The sequence below is a fragment of the Aspergillus welwitschiae genome (genome assembly GCF_003344945.1).
Source record: "Aspergillus welwitschiae strain CBS 139.54b unplaced genomic scaffold BDQ94scaffold_21, whole genome shotgun sequence".
Classification (NCBI taxonomy): Eukaryota; Fungi; Ascomycota; class Eurotiomycetes; order Eurotiales; family Aspergillaceae; genus Aspergillus; species Aspergillus welwitschiae.
Window position 1 is genome coordinate 285,118 of NW_020798715.1, and position 24,106 is coordinate 309,223.

General features: G+C 51.5%; 10 protein-coding genes across 10 annotated transcripts; 4 read left to right on the forward strand and 6 right to left on the reverse strand.

The window, feature by feature from the left end:
- Positions 1–1,092: 1,092 nt before the first annotated feature.
- BDQ94DRAFT_146069 (uncharacterized protein) lies at positions 1,093–3,306 on the reverse strand. The gene is made up of 2 exons (XM_026766762.1): positions 2,554–3,306; positions 1,093–2,489 (listed from the first exon to the last, which is right to left on the reverse strand). The coding sequence occupies exons 1-2, from the start codon at positions 2,883–2,885 to the stop codon at positions 1,286–1,288; spliced, it is 1,536 nt and encodes a 511-aa protein (XP_026624966.1). The 5' UTR covers positions 2,886–3,306; the 3' UTR covers positions 1,093–1,285.
- Positions 3,307–3,987: 681 nt separating this feature from the next.
- BDQ94DRAFT_146070 (uncharacterized protein) lies at positions 3,988–4,193 on the reverse strand (the record flags this gene model as incomplete). Its single annotated transcript, XM_026766763.1, has 1 exon — positions 3,988–4,193. A coding segment is annotated over exon 1 (158 nt), but the record flags the coding sequence as incomplete, so codon positions are not given.
- Positions 4,194–4,893: 700 nt separating this feature from the next.
- BDQ94DRAFT_53439 (VHS domain protein) lies at positions 4,894–8,096 on the reverse strand. Its single transcript, XM_026775995.1, has 8 exons — positions 7,881–8,096; positions 7,688–7,775; positions 7,542–7,617; positions 7,155–7,448; positions 6,823–7,095; positions 6,380–6,761; positions 5,778–6,322; positions 4,894–5,689 (listed from the first exon to the last, which is right to left on the reverse strand). Exons 1-8 carry the CDS (start codon positions 7,945–7,947, stop codon positions 5,489–5,491), a joined length of 1,926 nt encoding a protein of 641 aa, XP_026624968.1. The 5' UTR covers positions 7,948–8,096; the 3' UTR covers positions 4,894–5,488.
- A 125-nt stretch (positions 8,097–8,221) lies between these two features.
- Positions 8,222–9,755, forward strand: BDQ94DRAFT_146075 (ribosome biogenesis TSR3 family protein). Its single transcript, XM_026766764.1, has 3 exons — positions 8,222–8,559; positions 8,641–8,777; positions 8,845–9,755. Exons 1-3 carry the CDS (start codon positions 8,306–8,308, stop codon positions 9,591–9,593), a joined length of 1,140 nt encoding a protein of 379 aa, XP_026624969.1. The 5' UTR covers positions 8,222–8,305; the 3' UTR covers positions 9,594–9,755.
- BDQ94DRAFT_146080 (caspase family protein) lies at positions 9,751–11,907 on the reverse strand. The gene is made up of 4 exons (XM_026766765.1): positions 11,657–11,907; positions 11,244–11,531; positions 10,788–11,174; positions 9,751–10,736 (listed from the first exon to the last, which is right to left on the reverse strand). The coding sequence occupies exons 2-4, from the start codon at positions 11,260–11,262 to the stop codon at positions 10,102–10,104; spliced, it is 1,041 nt and encodes a 346-aa protein (XP_026624970.1). The 5' UTR covers positions 11,263–11,531; positions 11,657–11,907; the 3' UTR covers positions 9,751–10,101.
- Positions 11,908–12,140: 233 nt separating this feature from the next.
- Positions 12,141–12,568, forward strand: BDQ94DRAFT_146081 (uncharacterized protein). Its single transcript, XM_026766766.1, has one exon. It carries the CDS (start codon positions 12,162–12,164, stop codon positions 12,507–12,509), a length of 348 nt encoding a protein of 115 aa, XP_026624971.1. The 5' UTR covers positions 12,141–12,161; the 3' UTR covers positions 12,510–12,568.
- Positions 12,539–14,929, reverse strand: BDQ94DRAFT_146082 (chaperonin-containing T-complex subunit CCT7). Its single transcript, XM_026766767.1, has 6 exons — positions 14,728–14,929; positions 14,471–14,637; positions 14,025–14,361; positions 13,601–13,973; positions 12,872–13,533; positions 12,539–12,779 (listed from the first exon to the last, which is right to left on the reverse strand). Exons 1-6 carry the CDS (start codon positions 14,771–14,773, stop codon positions 12,667–12,669), a joined length of 1,698 nt encoding a protein of 565 aa, XP_026624972.1. The 5' UTR covers positions 14,774–14,929; the 3' UTR covers positions 12,539–12,666.
- A 2,679-nt stretch (positions 14,930–17,608) lies between these two features.
- BDQ94DRAFT_53540 (lanthionine synthetase C family protein) lies at positions 17,609–19,689 on the forward strand. Its single transcript, XM_026775996.1, has 4 exons — positions 17,609–17,954; positions 18,048–18,603; positions 18,673–18,686; positions 18,746–19,689. Exons 1-4 carry the CDS (start codon positions 17,759–17,761, stop codon positions 19,564–19,566), a joined length of 1,587 nt encoding a protein of 528 aa, XP_026624973.1. The 5' UTR covers positions 17,609–17,758; the 3' UTR covers positions 19,567–19,689.
- BDQ94DRAFT_53545 (uncharacterized protein) lies at positions 19,690–20,798 on the reverse strand. The gene is made up of 2 exons (XM_026775997.1): positions 20,685–20,798; positions 19,690–20,628 (listed from the first exon to the last, which is right to left on the reverse strand). The coding sequence occupies exon 2, from the start codon at positions 20,620–20,622 to the stop codon at positions 19,813–19,815; it is 810 nt and encodes a 269-aa protein (XP_026624974.1). The 5' UTR covers positions 20,623–20,628; positions 20,685–20,798; the 3' UTR covers positions 19,690–19,812.
- A 323-nt stretch (positions 20,799–21,121) lies between these two features.
- Positions 21,122–24,094, forward strand: BDQ94DRAFT_53563 (leucine rich repeat domain protein). Its single transcript, XM_026775998.1, has 2 exons — positions 21,122–21,402; positions 21,465–24,094. The coding sequence occupies exons 1-2, from the start codon at positions 21,213–21,215 to the stop codon at positions 23,999–24,001; spliced, it is 2,727 nt and encodes a 908-aa protein (XP_026624975.1). The 5' UTR covers positions 21,122–21,212; the 3' UTR covers positions 24,002–24,094.
- The last annotated feature ends 12 nt before the right edge of the window (positions 24,095–24,106 follow it).

The window sequence follows — 24,106 nt, forward strand, 5'->3', positions numbered from 1 at the left end:
GGAAATACTTCTACCTCTTCTTCCTCTGCTGTATGTAGTATCTGCAACTATCCTATACACCAAAGAAGAGAGTCAATTTTGCAGCTCTAATGTAGATCCCCCATCACCCACAAATACCAAAAGCAGAGCAGCATCACAATTAGATAAACTCAGCACTAAAGCGCACATCTCCCTCGTCCTTACCAGATCCCTCAGCTGTCCCCTCCCCCTCCCCAAGATGTCAACATGTCGACAACCCACCCTGACGAAAAAGAAACAAAACAAAATAATAACTACAATAATAAACAACAGACGGGAAGCCCGGCTGTTTAAGGAGACATGAGTGGATGGCTAGTATCGGCTAAAACGGTGTGCCTACCTACCTTTTACCTACCAAGTAACCAAGTAAATCCTCTCCAATCCATCCTTATTAGTTATTAATAATGACTACCTAAATCTCTACAGACTGACTAAGTAACTAACATGGGACAAACTAGCTAAGCTCCCCATGTCACTATTACCTGGCAGCTCAGCTGATCCTCACTATTTTATTTTATTTATTATTCTCATATTCTCTCACAATATTATAATAAATATCGAAATATTTATTATTTATTCCCGCACAGAATCAGATAACCTAAAAGAAAACAGCTGTATTATGATCACTCTATGTCCTCATAATCCAATTTCTTTTTTTTTCCTTTGTGTAACTCGTATAACTATTAAGCCATTATGATGCAGCCCACTGAATGATAATGCCGCGGGATTTACAAATTGAATCCTGAAGAGAAAAATTTTTTCTTTCACTCCACTAATTTATAAGTTCTAACTGACGAACGGTCCTCTGCTCAAGGACGGGATCGATGCATTCGTGTCGCTGTTTGCGGAAATGTAACCTCACCTCCAAATCTCCACCCACCTCTCACCTCCCCGGAGAGCTAGGTTCCCTGGAGCTTGGGGAGCTTCACACCCGGTCTAGCTACAGAGTTCAGGACGATGGGGATCCACTTGACTGGCCCTGAGCTTGTTTGTTGGGGTAGGAGGGGGAGGAGTTACGAAGCTGGCTGAATTACCAACCAAGAATGTGTTAAGCTAAAAGGTATAGCATTCGCTATGGATCACCTGGTCAACGCCGCTCTCCGGGTATTGTCTCCCCTCGTACATACGACACCAACCAAGCCAGCAAGTCCCCACCCAAAGGAAGTAGTAGTAGTAGTAGCAGCAGCAATAACAAACACACAATAAAAAAAATATCAATAGTAAGACATAGTTTAGAGCAAAAGTAATCACTCAACGTATAGGGTACTCATGCACTAACGGGAAAATCCTCCATGGTAAAAAATTCATCAAACGCCGTTTCCGAATCCGGCAGTTGGGGACCGCTGCCCAGTCCAAATGCGAACCGGCTGAAATCTTCATAGTCAGGATCCATATGGTGCTCCTGTGCGTACCCCATCACTCCCTCGTCCTTGTTCAGGTCTAGCCCCCAGAGACCCGGGTCTTGTCCCGTCGATGTAGGGGACTGCGGTGTGCTGGGCGTCGGGCACAAATCTGGCGTCGGCACTGGCTCCGTGGAATCCATCGGCATACCTGGCGGGGAGTTGAGCTGGGACAGGTTGGCCAGGCTTTGCGTCCGCAGAGCTTGACCAGGCTCCGACCGGACTCGAGTGTGCTGGTACATCGGGTGGGCCGGTCGAGGACCGGCCGACGCCGATGAGGACGAGGAGGACGTTGTTGTTGTTGTGGGAGGTACCGTAGCACTAGTGCTAGATGCTGCGGGAGTTGCAAGCAAAGGGGAAGGCATCGTGTGAACGGGAATGACCGGCGCCGACCCCATGCGGTCCCGGAACTGACGAACCGGCATGGCGCCCATCTCGCCCATCGTCGTGGCCGGGATGTGCTGTGACGGCGACACGAACCCTCCTGTCCAAGGCGATCGCATGGGCTGCGGCCCGTTCAGCTGCGCCGGCCAGGTGGGTCCACCCGCGGTCTGGGTGAGGTAGGATGGTAGTTGGCCCGACGACGCGGGGACGACGCTGGGATACGACGGCGACTGGGAAGTTCCGTCGTATGTGGGGGAAAGCACATAGCTACCCTGGTGTGGTCCCAACGGACTGGTCATTGGTCCGGTGTTCATGCCGTCGGAGACAGAGGCACGAAGCCCAGACAAGTCCAGACTCATCTTGCGGATGCCGTTAAGCGATGCCCGCGGGTTGAGGTGGGAGCTGGCCCGACGCTGGTGCAGAGCACTTGGACGGTTCGCAAAAGCAGCCATGAGATTGCGGTTGAACTCGGTTTGCAGCTGCATCGACTGAGCGTGCAGCATACGGTTGATTTTCTCTTGGTAGCGGTCATCGACCTCTTCGTACATGGCCTCGCGTTCAACGATTTCCCGGCTGATGAGGAGAGCCTTGCCGGTCCGTTGCTTGTGCAGGCTGGAGGCCCGGTTGGCCGATTCCACGCGAGCATCTAAGCTGCGGTCTTTACGGCGGGAGGCGGCTATGAAGGCACTGTTTCCTCGTCAGCGGGTTTGCAGGCAGAGAAAAAAAAAAAGTGGCCAAATAGATAGCCTACCGTTCCTGGTTCTCCTCCTTTGTGCGGGGATTGGGACAAACATCAACATCGATGGCGGGGGAGCCCATCGTGAGAGTGTGTGTAGCGGATAGTGACGGGGAAAGCAGTGTAGCAGTGTAGCAGTATGGTGTGATGTGTGGCGCGGCGTGCGTAAGCAGGGGAGACTGAGCAGATGACTGCAAGGTCGACAGCAGTTTTGAGGCAGGAGGGAGATGTTTCACCACGCCTTGTACATAAGAAAACAATAATAGAAAGGGGGAACAGAAAAGACGGGGGGTTGAAGTTAAATAAAATGGCAGCTCTTGAATTAACGGCAAGCCAAGGAGGGGCATCCAACAGTGAGCAGACCGTCAGTAGAGTTGACACCGGGCGTGGTTCAAGCAGCGAAGTTTAGCTGTCAGGTCACAACAGCTCAGCCAGCCAAAGGCCGAGTCTAGACGAGACATCCAGCACCGGGGCAAATCTGGGTCGCCAAAACAAGGGCCGACCAAAAGTCAGGCTCCCAATGAACCATGGAACGAGCGACAGCGCAAGGTTTCTTGCAGAGCCGGGTCTCAGGCCTGGGAAGGGACTGGATCCCATGGAAAAGCGGAAGTCTGAAGTGGGTGACTAGCAGGGGTGGCTAGGAGCGAACCGGAACCATTTTCCAGGGAAACCAAAGAGAGAGTGTGTGTGTGTGAATAAGGAGCAGGCAATAGTACTAAGTTGACGAAAAGAAAACGAATAAAGATAAGCAGATGAGGAAACAAGAAGATGAGATTGAGATGAGCTCGAAGAGGTGAGGAGAAGAGAGGAGGAAACAGACCAGATTGAGTGGGGGGGGAAGCTACACACGAAGCGGAGAAATCGCATCCCAGGATGATCCTCGTGATGGGGAAACACGATCGATCTTGTCAGGATGAAGTCGCCGGCAGGTATCTTGCCAGTACTTTCTCAGCGAGAAAGTACATCCCAGTAACTAGTAGACTATACCGTTACGAGAATCTTACTAAAGATACACTACTAATACTACCCGAACAGCCTAAACTAGTGCAGAGATCGGCCAGGTCCGATCCCACAGTATGATTGGCTGTAACAGCTTATCTTTACCGTATCGGGTAGGATGACAGATGCGCGGGTTTTCGTCCGTAATCCGAGCGTACGCGCTACTGTAGGAACCTCGGGGAGTTGTTCGGCCTCGTAACTTTCACCACCACTTCTTCTTACTCTCCACCGCTGATCTTCCCCTCTGCCTCCACCTGCCAGATCTTCAGTCCAAGCCACTATCTCTATTTACTGTACACAGACAGTTGGACCGATTAACAGCGAGATCAACAGTAGACAAGAATAAGAGATGTGGATCTTTCATCGACCTGACGCATACCTAATCTGGGAATTCCTCTACCCTGTCTGTCTGGATAAGAGCTATCTCGCTTCCATTATTGGATAGTTACTACTAAGTACTCACTCACTCACTCACAACAACAACAACAACACTAATTTGATGATATGAACATATGAACAGTGAAATAGAAGTAAGAACATCGCCAAGACCCTCGCTTAACAACAACATAGACATTATTGCCCATAACCAAATAACTACACCATATCTGATCGCCTCCCCCTCCATACAAATCAGGCCATATCCCCCTCAAACCCACGGAATCAAGTCTGGATAACAACCACCACCCAAAGTAAAAATCCCGTAGCCACCGCCACGCCACCTACCCAAACCCCAGGAACAAATTCCTTGCCCTCTCGCGCTCTCTCTCTCCTTCCAGCTGCCCATCTAGTAACTCTACCCAGGTACTTAGCTACTGCCCAGCACCTTCGGCAAGCTCGTCTACTTTCCCTTTCCAGCACTACAGACAAGACCCTGTCGCCTTATGTATACCTAGACCTCACTCACTCACTCACTCACTCACATACATCTAGGCTTTCCCTCGGGCCTTATCCTCTTCCCCCTTTCCCAATCTAGTTCTAGTTACCCATATCGGCTTCTACCGCCATCCACCCAACCCAAACCATTCATCTATCCCATCATCCCATACAGTACTATAGCTCCCATCTTCCTCTCTACGCCCCCTCCCCGCCCCCCATCGCCCCCTTTTTTTTCGCCACGAAAGAGAGAGGCAACCCCACATACGTACATGGTACCTACCCCGGGGACATCACTAACTCGCGGGATATGATGTTGTTGCATGTCTCCTGTCCTATCTGTGTCCTTGGTTAGGCTTGGCTTTTTGTTCGTGTGGCTGGCAAGGGGGCGGCGTGAATTACAGGGACCAGGTTGATGGGAAGAAAACCCAGTACCTAGGTTAATGGGTGAAAGTCCGGGCTGGTTCTAGAGGGGGGAAGGGGGGGGGTGGCGTTTTGGTTTGGTCCGTGAGCCCGGTCGGGCGAGGGGGGAAGGGAAACATGGGTTGGATGGATGCTTTGCTTGCATTGCGTGCATAAAATGTAGATTGATGTAGGGATGGGATGGTGATAATGGATAATTGATTTGATTTGTGACAATACAGGGGACAATTGGTTTGTCTCTTTTTTTTGTTTCTGTGGTATTGGATTACTTGGTTTTAATTAAGTTGTCGTTGGTTAAGTTCATTTGGGCATAGGAAGCTAGTCAGCTAGAGACTTAGTAGGTACTAGTAGCTATTACTTACTACCTATCTGAGGAGGAGATGGTGTAGGTTGGGGGGTGGGCTGTCAAACTTGCTTGAGTTGGTATACACAGAATAAAAGGGGGAAAGGAACTAAATCATCCCCACAAGGGCAGGCAACTATGCAGGGCTAGCTAGCAAGAGAAAAGCTATCAATCACACTTTCAAACAATCCCCTCCCCCTCCCATCAAACACGGTGGAGAAAAGGGAAAAAAAGGTGTGGGGGAGAGGGGATAGCAAGAAGGGAGACTAAATCCTGTCCGACAAAAAGTGTAAGTAACAGAAAGTTATCAAATCAGGCTATACCCAACGACGGCACCATCCCCTGTTCCTCCTTGTGCTCACTGCCCACCCGGTACGACACTCGGAACCGCATTTTGATGGAGTTGCCCTTGCCCCCCGCTACCCCGGAGATGAGCATCTCCTGCTGCACTCCGTTCGTCTGCAGCGGTCCAATGTCCCGCCCGGACTGCGGGCGGAGTTGCAATGTGTACGCCTATGTGAATTGTTTAGCTTCTTCCTTTTCTGTCTGTCGGTTTCCCGTGCCCTGTCCAAAGGGAAGCGGGCAGAACTTTGCGACTCACCTTCTCCACAGCCACCTGGAAGTGTAGTTCATTCAGTGGCTGGCTCGTGCCGTTCGAAAACAGGGCCACCACATGGATTTGCTGCGACTGTTGGGGTTGTCGCCGCGCCACAAATTCAATTCGGAGAGCCGAATTCAGTACCGACACCCGGTTGGTGCTCGGTAGCGTGTTGCTCTCCGGCAGCGACGATGCAAAGTTCCATTCGTCCTCCTCCGCCGCCTTGCCGCTGCTGCCAACCGGTTGCGTCGGTCCGCTTCCTGCCAGATCAAGCAGGGACCCCCCAGGGGCTGCATGGCCTGCTGCCAATCCTCCAGATGGGAGGGGACTGGCATGTCGGGGACTAGCGGAGACCAGCGAAGCGAATGGGTCGACAGCGGGTGGGGGAGTGGGCGTCGCGACGATACTCTGGGGTCGTGCTCCTGGCACTGGAGTAGCTGACTGCGATGGCGGTTGAGAAGAACTGCCCAGCGAGGACAAGATGTCGTAGTTCGGCTTGAATCCAGCAGGAGCCTGCGGCATGGGTGGTGTGGCAGTGGTCGTAATCGCTAAGCACAAGCATTAGCCATGTCAAATCAGTCATGTCAGCAGCAGATGTCTCCTACATGGTCCTAACGAGATACCACCCACAGCCGGAGCGGGCTCGTCTATTGACAGCCCCAGCAAGTCGTTCTCCAATGAACTACCCCCGGTCGCGGCCGGCGCACCGTTGCCGTTGGCACTGACAGGCGGCTCCGGGTCGAAGTCGATAAGCGACAGCTGGTTGTTCGCATTCTTCGATACACCCGTCGTCGTGCCCAGTGTGCCCTTGGGGATCCGCGTTGCGGCTTCCCAGTCACCCTTCTTGACAAGCTTGTACCGCTCAATGGTCCGATGTATGCTGTCATTGATCTCGAGCAATTTGTGAACCGCCTCCGGATCGTCCGACTCCTCCTCACACATCTTCTGGATCTTGGGATGGGCACTCTGCAGCGCCCCAGCCAGTTCCTAGACAACCCGACAGTCAGTTGATGGTCAAACGAGACACTGCGCGCACCTCCAAGCTTACCTCAAACACATCACCCTCCGCGACCGGGTCGCCAGGCTGGTGACTCTGTAGCATTTCCTCCAAGATCTTCGCCTTCTGCTGCACCTTGGCGACCTCTTCCGCCGCCTTGGCCCGGTAATCAGTCTTGTGTCTGTTATCGTAACCGGCCATGACCTTCATCAGACGATTAGCCTCCTGCAGATCCGCAGGCGTACCCCTACGAATCAGCTCCTGCAATTTAGCCGACTGGGCCTCTTTCTCTTCCTCCTCCATCTCTTCCGCGGACCGCAGATTCTATTGAATGCCACTAGTCAGCAACTCTCCCTCGAAGCAGTGGGGGCGGGATCACGCACGTCACTCGGGTTCAAGACGGCTGCATCCTCATGGCGAATTTCCGGGAACACATAGCCCTTGTAAAGTAATAGCCGATGCATATCACGAATATGGCCTAGATCCTCCTTATAGCGCGATGTCTGGCAGATCGTCTGTCTCCACTCCTCAATGGACTCGAGGATGCGATGTTGCACCCGAGTCGGCCGCAGCTGCGGACGCTCGGGGAATCGACGAACCAGCTCATTCAGAAACTCTTTAGTGCTGATCTGAAGGTGAAACGGGTAACCGCAATTTTTGACGCAGATGTCGAGAAGCTAAAAGGTGACAGGAGTCGCAGGGTGGAATGTTAGCCCCGCATTCAGGCACATCTAAGCTCCATTATGTGGTTGGTCTGGACAAAAGCCTACCGCCAATGCTAGTAACGCCACATTCTGATTCCGCGAGTTGATTAGATGGACGATTTCGAAGGCAGCTTCGCGAGGTCTGGAGGTGCAGGGTTGAGTGGTTAGTCAACGGCGCGGTCGGTGGACGCGACACAGTAGTAGCAACTCACGCATTGCCCTTCTTGGAGTTGATCAGATCGGCCACTTCAAGGTTCAGGGCGAGGTTGGGTTCGTAGTGCGACAAGTCGCAGGCATTTCCTGTATTAATCGTAAATATTTAGCCAACCAAGAATAAAACAAATCTGTATCGCGGTGTGTGTGTGCGTGTTGCTTTTGGGAGGGACAAGAACAGGGGTGACGTACGAATAGCCCGTTGCAGCGGTGTTAAGCCCGGCTCAGCGTAGGCACCGAAACGGTCCCTCGCTGCCATGCGTGCTGAAGCGGCCTCCAGGGTGACGGCGGAATATAGGTAAGATGGATAAAAGGAAGAGGAAATAGAAGCACAATTGACAGAGGGAGTCAGTCGAACAGGACGACTCGGGGCGGAGTGAGGGGAAAGGACCGGAGAGGGAGAGATAGAGAGGGGAGATGAGTTAGTAGCTCGAGTCGAACTGACTTGACTTGGTTTACTTGCCCGACTCCGGCTGGCTGGCTTTAGTTCGTTTTCCACGTGTGGCGCCCGCCGTCATCTTCAACTTTCCCCTCCTTCATTTCTTTTAATTTTCCGCAGTTCTTCAATCCCCCCCAACTGTCACGCAAAACAACAATAACGACAACATATATACATCATGGTCCGCCATAAAAAGGACAACTTCGCTCGAGGAGGCAAGAAATTCTCCTCCAAGGGTCCCCGTCCTCCCCGCCGCGATCCCGCCGACCCTGACGCCGATGATGCCGACCGCCCCTCCAGACCTCCCTTCAAAGCCGCCTGCTGGGATCTGGGTCACTGTGATCCCAAGCGCTGTTCAGGAAAGAGGTTGATGAACTTTGGTCTGATGCGCGAGCTGCAGATCGGCCAGCGATTCCCAGGTGTAATTGTCTCGTACGTTTTCACCCATCCTTACCTACACAATACTCACAGAGGCAACCCCCAAAAACTAACATCTATATCACTCCTGTCCAGTCCCAACGCAAAGAAAATCATCTCCCCCGCCGACAAAGACCTCCTCGAACAATTCGGCGCCGCAGTAGTAGAATGTTCCTGGGTGCGAGTGAAGGAAGTTCCCTGGTCGCGGATCGGAGGCAAATGCGAACGACTCCGTAAGCCCTCAAACCCTTACCACCCAAACCTCCAACAACACTAACAAACTATCTTGGAATAAAATAGTACCCTACCTCATCGCCGCCAACACAGTCAACTACGGCAAACCCTGGCGTCTAAACTGCGTCGAAGCGCTAGCCGCCTGTTTCTGCATCTGCGGCCACGAAGACTGGGCCCGCCAAGTCCTGAAACCCTTCCGCTACGGCGAAGCCTTCCTAGAAATCAACGGAAAACTACTTAAGCGGTACGCCGCGTGCGCCGACGAAGACGAAATCAAGCGCGCCGAGGAGGAATGGCTGGCCAAGATCGAGCGCGAATATGAGGAGAGTCGGGCCGCGGGCGGCGCAGATATCTGGACGGTGGGAAATACGAATCGGAGGGCGGAGTCGGATTCCGATGACGATGATGAGGAGGGCTCTGGCAAGGAGAACAACGATGAGGAGGAAGAAGAGGAAGAGGAAGATAAAGACCCCTTCGCGATATCAGACGACTCCGAAGAAGAAGAACAAATGGCCGCTATTCGCGCCAAGATTTTGAATTCCAAGTCGTTTCAGAACCCCTCTGCCTCGGATAAGCCGCAGCCGGAGAAGATTGCTCGACCGGAGGAGGAAGGGTCCAAGTCGAGACCGTTGGAGGATTCGGATGCCGAGTCCGGGTCCGCGGAGGGTAGTGAGGATGAGGCGTTCGATAGTATCATCAATGCGACGCCGGTGACGGATCGGACGGGGATTATTGCGGCGCAGAAGAAGAAGGAGAAGGAGACCTTTAGTGCGTCGTTTTCGAGGACGGTCGTGGATGCGCCGAAGAGGTGGTAGGGGGGGAATCCTTTTCTTATTTGTCCTGCTTGGCTGGGATTGGATATGTTATTGGATTTGGATCTATAAAAGTTATATGATATGAGCATGCATCTCATGGGTACATATAAATAGGCATGAATATAATGAATGATACCCTGATGAAGTCGAGCATGGATGGAGTAGTAATTTATTGATCGATTGATTTTGATTTATCGTTCTTTTCTTCAATATGAACAGCGAAAGCCAGCCCCCATCCCAGTCACATACAATGCATGTAAGGCATAACGAGGCATTTCAGACATACTCAAGGCGATCATAGCATCTCACGCTTAGCCAGAGGGGTGGGTAGTAAAGGGAAGAAAGTGAAGAACAATGAATTGACTGAACCCCTTTTGCCCTGTTCCGAATGAAGAGAAATAACTACCCCCCGCAAGTACCCCGCAAATTACAAAGCAACTATTTACATAACATAGAGCAGATTCACGTCTAAAAGATTCCGTCAGAAAACTCCATCTTCCCAAAACAATCACGAAGCGACAGGCGACTGCTTACCCAAGGGATGGCTGCAGCTCAGCTGCGGCTTCTGTGTATACTTGGCGGACAACTCGTCTCGAATGCTGTTCAGCAGCTGCACGTAACTCTGCTGCGGGTTTTTGCGAAGCGCGCTGATAAAGGCCCAGGACATGGCGCCGGTGGCTTGGCCGGCGATCTGGGCGTCCTGGCTGGTCTGGTCGTCCTTGCTGCCGGACCACATAACTACGTCGGCCGGACTGGTCTTGGTCTGGATGGTGCGCTCGTATGCCTCGTCGCCCTTGGTCGCCTTCTTGAAGAACCCGACGGCCGTCGACATCATGCTGCTCATGTCGCCACGTGCGTAAGCCGACACCACACCCAGCAGGCCCTGACCCGCCTCCTTGGCCAAATTGGGCTCCTTGAGGATACCCTGGGTCGAGTAGATGTAAGGCAGGTCGAGCGCGGAACCCGAGTGACAAGAATCGAAGATAGCCGTCAGTCGGACACCCGGCTGCAGCGGTTTGACCATAATCCGGTGCATCTCGTCGTCAACAATGTGGCCCGCAGCCCGGAAATCGACCGGGTAGATAACTTCGTCGTATCCGTCATCTTCGTCGCCGTCGAGGTCAGGCGTCTGACCACCGTGTCCTGCTATCGTTAGAACCAATCCATCAAGTCGGGGTTTTGCTTAGGACATACCAGAATAGTGGAAGAAGAGCGAATCGTTCGGCTGGGCATCCTTGACGAGCCAGTGCATAGCCCGAAGAATGTTAGCCTTGGTGGGTTGACTCATGGGGTTTTGTTGATCATCCGTCAGGACGACCATGTCTTCGCGAGCGTATCCGAAGTTCTGGTTCAAGTAGGTGGACATGTTCTTGACATCGTTGATACATCCGCGCAGCTGGCCCTTCTGGTTGAAGTAGTTGATACCGATCAGCAGCGCCTTTCTCTTGCCGGTGCAGCGCGAGTACTGGAAGTTGTAGCCCTGCGGCGCGCCTTGGCCGAAGCTGACAGGGTCGCTAGGGGGAGGTGCAGGGGCGCTGTGGTTGCCTTGGTTGTAGGAGTTATGGTAGACGTCGGCGATGCCTGAGAGAGAGAGAGAGAGAGAGGCGTCAGTTGGGATAGAAACTGGCTCGAAACATCGCAGCGACATACCTGGCCGGCCCCCATACATCGGGCCTTGGCTGGCAGCGGGATAGCCACCCTAGAAGAAGCGACGTCAGCTACCATCCAACCCAGCAGCATGCAGAACTGCGATGCATCCATCATGCAAGACATACATTATAACCATTCTGGGGGGGTTGCGATCCTTGGTACGGCTGAGGAGAGGGCTGATTGTATTGGTAAGGGTTGCTGGGAGGCTGCTGTTGGCGATAAGCCTGGCCGGGGTAACCACCGCCCCCGTAGGACGAGTGGTGGTGTGAGTGGTGAGGGTTCATCTGTCTGCCAAAGCTTCGTCAGCGCGACGTCTAGAAGTAGTGCTTTTTGTATTTTTATGATTGCTGCAGAGGGAACGGAGTTTATAGAGAACATAATCTCACGGAGGGGAGCAAGCAAGGAGATCTCACGGCTGCTGATATTGCGGCGGGGAGCCATAGCTCTGCTGCTGCGGAGGATAGGAATATTGCTGCGGAGGGTACCCGGGCGGGCCCGAGTAAGGTGGATAGTAGGACATGGTCTGACAAGAAAGAGGGGGGAGAGGGGGGGAAGAAGAAGAGATCAGGTGAAACCAGAAAAAAAAGGTTCGATGTGAGGATGGGAATGCAAGCCGGCAGGAAGCAGACAAATAAGAGGTGAACGAGGGATGGGGGGTGTGGGTGGGAAGGGGAAGGATGGAGGAGGAACAAGAAAAGGCGCAGGCGTCAGTCAGATGGCCGATGGCAGCAAGATTGCAGCAAAGCCAGTGCAGCGGATCGCGCCGATTGGGTTCCGGACCGGGGAGGAAGGGGGAATGATGATGGAATGAATACAGAAGATCAATAGATACTAAGAAAGACCCAAATGACTGGGAAACTACTAACTAATGGGCGATTCTTACTCCTCGAGGAAAAGCACGACTAAATTAATATCTTAATGGTTTCTCCTGCACGACGCACGTCCTTCCATTCGGTCCCTCCGGCGCAGAAAAACAAAGCATGCCTCGGTCTTCCCCGATCCCTTTTTCGTCTCTCCTGTGCTTCTGCTTCTTCTTCTTCTGCCATAAGCAAACAACGAACATGCCCAATTTCAGACAGCCAGCCAACCCCGATCCACATCTTAAATAGCACGGACTCGCCTATCCACCCCCTTGGGCCCAGAACACTCAATCCAGAAAATTCCCATCGTCCATTCCCTAGATTTCCAGCATTGCAGGAATCCTGGCTTGTTTTCTGCTTGCTGCACGTGACTGTGCAACACCCGCTACACCGAAGAATTGAATAGTTCCATACGTAGTAGACAGACACCCCAGGCACTGATTATAAACAACTCAAATTTTCCCCGTATAGTGATGGGATATTCGAAATTGGCTTTACTGTACTATTGGTACCTCTCTTCTTTCCTCCAACCTATCCCATTCCATCCTTCGTCTTCCGAACATTTACCGTCCACGCCGGGGCATGCCACGTCCGCGGCCTCCTCCAAGCGCCCGCTGGGCAGCACCCGGCGGGAGGCCTCGTGTTGGGGCCTGAGCTTGGGCCGACTCTTCGTTCTCTGTAAAAGGAAGAAAAAAGAAGAAACACCATTGGTCAGCCTGAAAGATACTATAGGGCTTAGGGGAGACACTATATCACTGGGGTACTCACTGATAGTCTCGTCCACACTCAAGATCAAGCATGCAGCCTCCACTGCCGCCTGAATGGCGTTCACCTTGACCAGGCTGGGCTCCCACACGAAAGCCGCCATGTTGTCCCGGACGCCCTCGTGATCAAAGTCGACACCCGCCCAGACGTTGCCCTTGCGGTGCTCCACCCGCAGCCGGTTCAGAATGTCCGTCGCATCGAAGCCCGCGTTATCGCACAGCTGGCGGGGAATCACCTCCAGAGCCTTGGCGAACGCCTTGACGACCGCCTGCTGCTTGTGGGGCACGTTGCGGTCCGCAAACCCGTGCATGAAGCTGGACAGTTCCATCTCAGTAGCACCACCACCCGCGACAATGGTCGTGTGGCGGAGAGCGCGCTTGACAATCATGATGGCATCGTGCAGACTGCGCTCGACCTCGGCAATGAACTGCTCCGCTCCACCACGCAGCACAAGGGTGCAGGTCTTGGCCTTGGGGCACTCGGAGAAGAGGTTGTAACGCTCACCACCAATCTGGCGCTCCTCGAAAACACCGCAGGTACCCAGGTGACGTTCCTGGATGTCGCTGCAGGTCGATTGAGTAGCCGCTCCGGTCGCCTGGCAGACCCGATCCATATCATCGGCCGCAACGCGACCAGCACAGAAGATGTCACGATCCGCAAAGTATCTGTAAACGAAGAGAGCAAGCGTAAGCATGTAGACCAGTTGCCAGGAAGTTGTGCGGGATAACCTACTGCGTAGCCAAGTCACCAATGGGGAGCTTGCTGAGAACAACCTTGGCTCCGGTCTTGTAGATAGCCTCAAGCTTGTTGTAGATGATCTGCCACTCGGCATCGACGATGGCCTGGTACTCCGACACATGCTCGACGCGCACCTCAGCGTTGTCCTTCTCGCTCTTCAATTCCAGCTCGACGTTCAGACAAACAATCTTCGGGTCCTTGAAGTACTTGGGCTGTTGCTCGAAACCGGCGTACGAGAAGGTCTTCTTGAAGGCGACACCGTTGACGAAGAGGGATTCCTGAAGACCACCACCAGTAACACGCTTCACACCGATCAGCTTCTCGTTAAGGTCGTCTTGGTCGAGCGACAGCACGGCGTCCACCACCACTGTATTTAGTCAGCATCTCAACATCCATGGATAGGGGGTTAACCCCTTACTCTTGGTGAAGAAGTCCGAGTTCCGCTTGATCAGCTTGCTGTTCATCGCCGTTCCGGCCAGACGTCGGAGCGTCTCAACCTTCTTCTCCTCGCTTCCCGCAGACTCGATCACGTCCACGGCGATCTCCTTGATCTTGTTGACGGCCATCGCACTTCCCCTCCGTAGACCCTTAACGATCGTCTGTGAACTGACACCCTGCTCGACAAGTTCGCGAACTTCCTTCAGAATCTCACCGGCGAGGACGACGACCGACGTTGTTCCGTCGCCCACCTCAGCATCTTGAGAGCGGGCAATATCCGTGAGAATGCGGGCGGCGGGGTGAACGATATCGAGAAGCTAAAATGGAAAGACAAGAACAAGTAAGCCCACGGAATGAAATAAAATAGAAAGGATAAAGCCTAGAGTTCTCCAAAAGGAAGATGTTAGAGTGTGTTTCTAGACGCACCTTCATTACGGTAGCTCCATCGTTGGTGATGGTCTGTCTACCGTTGCCGTCCACCATCAACAGGTCCCCTCCATAAGGACCGAGAGTGCTCTTGATCGTGGATTGCACGGCAACACAGGCATTGATGTTGGAGATGATCTGGCCCTTGCCCTGGGAGGTATCGGTGCCTGAAGCAAAAGAGAACAATCAACAGAGTCAGCAAAATCTCGCAGCAATGACACACAGATGCCAATGCAAATGCGGGCGGGTTGACGGACCCTCCTTGAGCACGATAATCGTGGGTGCTTGGCCAGCGAAGGCCATTTTGATGAGATTATTTCAGGGAAAGACGGCGGAGGAGAGTGAGGTTTGTGAGCCAACGGACAAGGGGCAACAGAAAGATGAGATCGTGGCCCTGAATGTCCCAGCTGGTCGGGGGTTCGATATCGCTGCTCGACCAAAATTTCCCCGAGCTTCTTTGGGATCGAAACTCTCCAGTGCTGGAGGCGGTGACCAATCAAGCCGCGCCCCGCAGCCCTATTTGCTGCGTTTTCCCCTCAAAAGCACTTTCTTGACATTTAGAAAGTCTTATAGTGAGCTTATACAGGATCTACTTTTCTTAGCATATAAGTTGTATTGCTTTATATTTTTATTCCATGGCTGTATATGGTTGATTTTACATCATCTGTGGTCACTTCGTCTCACCACATCCCTGAACCGTTCCTGTTGTCTAATCATATGAACCCCACCAGATTCCAGTATAACTCGAATAGTACTGGATAATTATAACCTTCTTGTGCAAATGGTGGAGGCTAGTCCGGTATAGCACTCTTTGCTCGAGGTAGGAGCACTATAGGCTTCCTCTTATGTACTGATAAGATTATAATCATCATGACTGCCTGGTAGCCACTCAGATATCCTTGTGATATATATACTACGTAGAGTGGTAAGGTTCAACTCTGGGGCTTCATAGAGTGGTATTCTCTACAGTGGCACCATCACGAGCTCCTACATACTACTATTCACTACTAAGGTCTTGAAATGCTCAACGATACGATATTGAAGTAGAGTAATGTGTGAGATAACCGCGATTGCCATTGGTCATTCTCTCATAAACCCCCTCGAACCTCGAGTAGTAGCATTACGTCTACCGTACAGATAACTAAAACACTCACCAGCTCGCTTACGAGTATCTCACACCATGAAATTATTATCTTGAGAACAATGTGTATGTAGGGTGTCGTAACTGCTAGACTGATCATATTTAGTGGCAATGGACGTAGTTTTTGCCGTCTCCCTGCCCCATGTTCACAGGTTACAGGGGTGGTGCGCCTTTAGCGCAGAACCCCCCCCTCGATAACATATAACCATCAAAAGAAGCCAATTTTTGGGCAGGTGTGAAATAAATTCCTGCCATGCGTTTCAATTCAAGTTATAGTAAGAAGTGGGAGAGATATATTGTAGACGTCCCGAGCACAGAGAAGTAATGCATAACCGAGATTACCCAGGCTGGCTCAGCTGGAGCGGCCACAGCTGAAGTCGATCAACTAGACCATAAATCGGGAATAACCTGTCGATCGTTCCAATTATTCAAGCCAATAATATACACAGTATTCAGCGTGCCTTGAGAAGCGGCGCAAAGTGATCAATAGCTGCGACCGCTAAACAGGGGAGGGAGTGGAACTGGCACAGGTTTTGGTGGAAAGTGGAGTACCTATTGATAGGACTTGGAAAGGGAGAAAGGGAGAAACACGGAAATCGACAGGTTTTAGCCCAAATTGCTGCTGATTGTTGCCAGTATCATTAGGTTCAAGTGCTCGTTGCGTAAGAGATCGATATAATGCATGCGACATAAAACGCTCATCTGCGCGACATAGGCAGGCATCTTTGTTCTAGGCCCCAAATTATAGATGTCTTGATACTGATCGTACCTGTAAATTGGAACGTAAATTGTCCAAGTCGAAGTCGACGTAAGTGTATCTGTCTGGGGACTTCGGGTTTCCTATAAGAAGCTTTCAAACACACTGGGGAGTAATGCCACTGGAGGGATCACTGCGCGAGCATCATCCATATGTATGGCCATGGCTATGATCCCTAGCTCAAGGTCCGCTATCCCTACCGATACATCTAATTGATTTCTGATTGAATTTATCGTTTTTTAGAGTCTCCTTTGACCCGAGTCAACTGATGCGTTCCTTTCCCACCGGGCTTTCAGATAGGCAATTTGAAATTGCCAAGAGACCTTTTTAGGCTCAGTTAGTATTCAAGAGGTCTGATTGCGTTTCAGTCAGCGTTAAATAAAAAAACCAAGGTCCTACAATGTCCGAACTATCAAGTGACTGGTGAAATGCATAGAAAGGTCTCCTCGAAAGAGGTGCTTTCCGTGTCACTGTCGCATGGTCAGAGTGGCAATTCAGAATAGTCCCTCAAAGGACAGATTACGCGCTGTTCTATTGACGTATGTCAAGGGAGAGATTCGAAGTCAAATCAGTTCTTAAAGTAGGTGATCCTTCGTCCGATTGCCCTTCTGGTGCCAGGGTCGATCAGGCAACTTCGGTCTATGAGAACTCATGAAGTCCTAGACGAAGACGGGGCATATAAAAAAGAAAGTTCAAACTCCTCCCAATAACTACAACCGATATGTATAACTTGTAGGTCGTAAGCAGATCTACCGCGGCTGAAGTTTGCAATGTTACACAGCCAGCTCATGCGTTCTTGACGTCTCCACACGGTCTTGAGGACAGTCTGACAGGCAACTATAGATGCCTTGACATATAATTGCCTGATCCTATGAGACTGCACCAATGGCTTGTTGTATTTGGCATCGAGTTATCTTTTCAAGAGAATGAGATATGCCCATTTCAGTTGCCTGAGTGCCAATAGTAGCATGGCTAAGATAGTGATAGGATGTCAAGAGGCAGGCGCTTGTGGCGCAACCGGGGCTCTCGGCTGCTAGGATCTCCAAGATGAACTTGCGAATCATCGAAGATAACTGTTGCAGTGTATGACTCCAATCCAAGACATCATACTGCAGTGGAATAATCAATACTGGAGTTACGTTTTAGAGGAACGTAGATCATGCTGGTCAGGTGATTCAGAGACGCCACCCACGTCTTTAGGCATCTCGCCTCTCTGCATCTTCGTATTTCAAGCCATTAGCCCAGTGACCCCCGACTTCATCAGTTTAAAGCCCAGGTATCGTCGGCTTTACTTGTGGTTTGAACATCCCTTCCGAGCTGCAAATTTCATAATTTAGCTTTCTTGTTTATACATAGCCCCTCTCTGTAGTTCTCCTACCCTCACGAAATCATGTCGACTGCAGACTTACCCCAGTATTATCCAAACAATTTGATACCGCTAGACATAAATAAGGTGACCCTCAAAAGCGCACTCAAGGAGCTGCAAGTTGCAGTGAACCGTGGTGCAACATTGCTACAGGAAGCCTGCCCTCCTCAAAGCGAATGGGGCAAAACCTACAACACGGGTTTATACGTGGGATTTCCAGGTATGCGTACAGCTTTCACTCTATGAATCGGTTGAGTGATACGCTACATCACGCACTTTGGCAAGTCTAATTTGATCACCTTTCCCCTCACAGGGATTGCTCTTGCTTTCCTCCGACTGGACCATCAGGTCAGAGCGTTCAGTAACAAGGAAGTCGGGCTTCCTCTTGACTTCCGCAGGCTTGCGAGCGAGCAGATTATACCACATGGACCGGATTTTCCACTTTTGCCTGAAAGAGTAGCGCCTTTTGGCTCCTCTAGTGTGCTTGTGGGACCCTTGATGCGGATTCTCGCAGCCGCCCAATCTGGTGCATCTATGTCTGAAGCTGATATTGAATGTCTCAGAAGTGTCGTACAAGTGGCCATCGGAAATGACCACATGCTACCGCATGGGGATGGGATGATGGGTACGGACGAAGTCTTGTATGGCCGAGCGGGTCTATTGTGGGCTGTATTAAGCGTGCGAGCTCACAAGTATGACGAGGGGGCCACAGGCCTTCTGACGTCCATCTTTGAGTCTGTTCCGGATCTTGTTGATGCGATCATCAAAGGTGGGCTCCAAGGCAGAGACGACTATGTAGAGGAGTATGGGGAGAGGGGTGCTTTGCCGTTGATGTGGCACTGGCATGAAGATCGGTATGGATTAGGAGCGTAAGTAATGCCCCCACCATCAGTATGTATGTTGAGCAACAGAACGGCAATCCTGACATATTTGACTAGGGTACATGGAATGTGTAAGTTACACTTGTGTAAGAAGATTCACATGATATATGCCGCTGACAAGCTTTTGTAGCCGGCATACTCGCGGCCCTCCTTGCCTGCGATCCTGAAGAGCTCAACGATGGCGCTTCGCGTAACTATTTGCCCCTGATAGCGGAGACCATCACAGGCCTTTGCAAGTTATGCATTGCCCATAATGGTCACCTCCCAACAAATCTTCCCAATCGTGGCCCTTCATCCAAGCGCTCCTCACCTCTCGTCCAGATTTGTCATGGTAGTCCCGGCATCTTAGCCCTGATGGCGAGCGCCAGACGGAACAAGCCCCTGATCACCGGCTTCTGGCAGCCAGAATGGGATGTAGCAATTCGCCTGGCAAGCGAACGAGTCTGGGAGGAAGGACTACTTTCTAAAGGTGGCGGAATCTGTCATGGCATTACAGGTAATGCATGGCCACTGTTGCTTCTTCACGACAGCTTCGAGTATGATAAGGAAGAGATGCAGGCTGCCAGGGAAAGATATATGGAGAGGGAACAGATCACTAGCGCAACAGTATTGGATACCGGGCTCACAGGTGACTACTTCCTGTCGAGAGCGCTGGCGCTGATGTTGCATGCGCGGGAGACGCCTCCGTACCATAGCTCCGACACGCCAACGTCCAACATCTATCGACTGCCCGATCGCCCGTTTTCCCTTATGGAGGGCCTGGCAGGCATTGTCTGCGCGTGGTCGGACACATGTGTGTCTGTCCAGATGAGACTGCAAAGTATGCTTCTGCGGGAGAAGTGGCCGCACAGTTCTGCATCTCTGAAGACGGACCCAACATTCCAAGAACTTGAAAGTCTGCGATTGGGAATCCCAACGCTTGCCTATCACAGGGCTGCGGCTTTGCCCTGAGGTGGAAATATGAGAAGCTTATTTATTGGTTCAACTAATGAAGGAAACTGTAACGACAGCAATGTATGCATGGAAACTCCTGCATGTAAATCGCTCAAGCATAAGGATATCTCGCTTCAAATATTCAGAATAGGAAAACATGATGCTATGCGACTCCAAACTCCACGCTCATGGCTGAACTCCAGTCGCTGATAAACGAAAGTAATATCGTAAAACGATCAAAACCCATTTCATGTCTTACACGGTTTAGAAGAGCGTGAAACCCGTGCGATACATGGGTGGTTGACCCGGAAACTCAGTCCTATACTCCACACGCTTAGGCAAGTAATTCCCATTTGGAGCTTCCACAGCAACTCTCCATCTCCGCCAGCAGTTTGAAAGCTGGTGATTTCTATCTCCACAGAAGGTACAGCGCATCTGCACCGGTCGTTGAACAGGTCCGCCCTGCATTGGTTGACTGTAACTTCGATTCCTTGTAGCCTGCTCCCGTTCTCGACGCATCTGTTCGACCACGTAATCGTTGATTTCCTCCTGACTGGGCCGCTTAGCATGTCTCCGGACACTTCCACTGCGACTATGGAGCGCCTCATCCTTGTTCATCTGTTTGACAACGAATGCGTTGATCTCATCCTGAGTGAGAGCACGAGGATCTTCCGGCATCTCCGACGACGATACAATTCCCCTCTTGGCAGCACCATGATCATCACTCCATGCACTCCTTCCCCGCCGCTGACGGGCTTTCTCTTGCTCCATGGCCAATTGGGCCAGCTCTTGAAAGGTCACCTGCTCCGCAGGATTGGAGGAACACATCCGACCGTCTCGCAGCATGGCAGATGCCCAGTCACTCCAATCAGGGCATTCCTTGAGCTTTGTCAGAAAGAGCGTATTGATCTGCGAATCGGGTATATAGGAATCTTCGTCGATTTGCGTAAGCCCTTCGCGGATTGCCTGGATGAGAGCGACGAAATCGGCGATCATGTCGGACTTTTGAGGGTCGAGGTCGAGGACCTCGCTGACTTGGTGTATCCTGCGTATGTTTCGCTGCCATGGCTCCATCTTGGCCTATGAAGCAAAAGGTTTGAGAGGATGAAGTTGGCAAGAGGAAGGCCTGTACGTACCAGTTTAAGCGCCGTGAGCCAGTGGTTTTATTTGTCGGCGATGGTTTGCTGACCGAGCGGGGGATGACGTCAGAAAGAGGGCCGTACTTCTTGCTGTATCCATACGATAACAGTATCTATTCCTATCGTTGCTGCTGTTCTCTCAGTTTTCTCCGGCTTTTTGCTCTTCTTTATGGTTGAGGTACTACATTTCATATTTCACAGTAGGAAATCACTATCTACTGCAAATTAGAGTATGGGGTTCTTTGGCTCTATGGATCCTTCGGGCCTTCCCTCGCCCCATCGTGAACCGTGGCAGTGCCCGACGCCCATCAGCAAGTCAGCAGCAGCTCTTTGGGGGCCGCTTTCTCTTAGCTTCATTTGCTTAGCGGCGTGTGACAATCAGTCCAGATAAACGTCCAACCCATTCTTTCTCTCAATCCACTGCAACAGGCTGTCCTTGCACATACGGCTAGCCTGATCTAGGACAAGGCTTAAAGACCCCCATCACCCGGGTGGAGAGAAGTCGCATCACGTACAACTGTGACAATGGATACTGTGCCACCATCCTACCAAACAGCTACCACCAGAGATGCTTGGTCGATTATAGCGCACTACATCCCTTCAAGCGACTTATGTGCAGCTGTCTTGGTATGTCGGAAATGGCATGGTCTCTTTATGCCCTTTCTGTGGGGAGATCCCGCTTCCCACTTTGGAACGGATAACGATGCGGTTTATGGTAGGCCTGAACGATCCCACGACTGCTTGATTTGATCGTTTGGTGCTGACAACATGCACTAGTCGCTCTTACAAGGTTCAGGAGGACACTAAAATATGCCCGTCTTAAGGTGCGGATGCTCACCCATACGCTGCACCTGCCGCCTGCTCTCTCGGAGATCTATGGTGGTCCACGACCCGAATGGTTAAAGGAGATTCTGGATGCTCTACCGTGCCTCCAGTCGTTGATGGTCTCGAAGCTCCCCTTTTTTGACCACAATGCTATGACTGCCTTGAGCAGATCTAGCCCATTTGGAGAAACCGACACAGCTTCCCAGACTTACAATGTCCGTCTGCTATTGGCGGATAGTGAGCCAAATGCGACATCACACGGCATTGCGGAGACCTTACTACGCTTCCCTGAATTGATCTATCTCGATTTGTCCTACACCACCCCTGCGCGGGACCGCATGGTTCTGTCGTCGCTATCGCAGTTGGAAAATCTCCAGGTGCTCAAGCTTCGAGGGATCGGTTTGAAGGACAATGATGCAGAATTTTTGGCCAATGCCATCGGACGCAGAGTTCGATTCCTGGACCTGCGCAACAATCTACTTACTGATATGTCTATACGGTCTTTATTGCAAGCATGTTTCCTACCCCCTGGCGCTGAGGATAGATTACAACGAGCGACATTAGCGTCACTGGGATCCCTTGCACACTCTCCGCAATCGAGACCACTGCTGGCTGACAGAAGACTTCTCAGGACCCCGCTTCTAGATGAACAAATCCTGAAAGCTTTGACACAATCGTTGACTGGCCGCTCCTGGGTTGAGGACTTATCCCATGCAGGCATAACGCACCTCTATATCGCCGAGAATCCCATTTCTGTAGAAGGGGCCGCAAGTCTTTTGTTCTCCTCTCGCCTGCACGCGCTAGATGTGGGAACCGTTGATACTATAGAGTCTATCGGACGAAGCCAGAACTCCCTGGCTTCGCCCCAAGAGGACACCCACAAGCTTCCTGGTGCCGAAAAACTAATTCCAATTCTGGGTTCTGTTGCCAAGGGAAACCTTACCTATCTTCGAGCTCACCATGCCGTCTGTACAGTTGATGCACCGTCAAGGGAGACCTCAACGGCGGACATGTTGCTGCCAGAGCTCCCAGCTGAAACTGAGAGTGAAGTGCGTCTAGTGGCAGAGTTAGGTACAAATCATGAGATTTATGAACTACCCTCAAATGAAGCACCGATTTTCGAGCTTCCTGGCTCACCAGTCCCACAATCTCCGGACTGGCCTACGCAGCCCGCCGGGAGGGGTCGAAAGCCAAATGTTTATGAAGACGAGCCACTACCTGACCTGCGACGAGGCTCTGTTTTCGCTCCTGAGGTGATCGGGGCAGACCAAGTTAGTGATGAAGAGCCTTCGAGCAGTACCTCTGCCGCGAGGCCTTCAACTCGCCTGCCCCATGACATCTCCTTCTCTAGTATTTCCAGTATCTCGGTGGGTGCAGCGGGGTCTATCCCGCAATGTTCTTCGCCTCTTTCAGTCGAAGATCCTCGGGCCCAGAAAATTCAGGAATTGCTTGCTAAGCGGCCAAAAAGTCTTCCTCGTCGTGATAACAAAAGATGCTATTTCCCGTACTTGCATCCTTCCCATGTCCCTCACCTTGAAACATTGGTTTTGACCGACGTTCCATCTCACGTACAGGCGAACTCGCCAATCTTGGAATCGCTGATTCGATTCATAACTGCATGCTCAAATGAAGCGTTGCTTGCAACGCTCCAAGCGGGATCGGATTATTCACTCGCACCTGGAAGAGCTCGGGCCAGATCTGAACAAGAACGTGCTAGGTCTTTATTTGGTCTACGTCGCTTGGTGCTTGAGATCACGCCCTCTGTTGAATCCAACAAATTATCTAGATGGACGCCAGCCAGTCACCGAATAGGAGCTTCTAAATCAAGTACCGGTGATCGCGATTCGGAGAAGCTATGGTCAGCAGCAGAAGGCGACTTTAGTTTCTTTGGAGGAGAGGAATGCGGAGTGCCCGATGTTTATTCAGGGAAATATTTCCCTATGGCAGCCTTGAACGAGAAGGTGACGTTGATCCCAGAAGATGACGATGTCAACCCTTTACAGTCAGACATGGCTTCTTCACCAAACATGCTTCATCCGGATCCTTTGCGCTCGCGGTCAAACTCAGTCGATCCCGCGACTACGCCTCTGAACATGCGCTCGCACAGCCCACTCCAGGGTGAGGGTAGAGACATGGGGCCGCCAAATGAAGTACCAGACGTTGACCTGGTTGCCGAATTGGCAGCATTCCGACGTAGTAAAAAGGCAGAATACGAGGATATGCTGAGAAGAGACCGGAGAAGGCGTGGTACTGCCAGCACCCTGTCATCTCGCTTCTCTCCTTCTGTCTCCTCATTCCAAACGATTTCTCCGTCATCGAGTATAAATACGTTGGCGGCGGCATCAGCGCCTCATTCACCCATTGCTCATTATCTTGAAGGACACTGGAAGGGGGAAGTGAAGATTGTCCGAAACCCAGCGCCAAAGGGCCGAAGCGGGGTAGTGGATATGTATGGGAATTATTTTGAGAAGGGCTATCTGTACCCTTGACGGAGGGTATTCATTATATTGTAAAGCATATATGCTGTTCGTGACATTAGCTAGTTGATATAGATTGCGAACATGATACCCAGTATATACTACACTACTTGATAT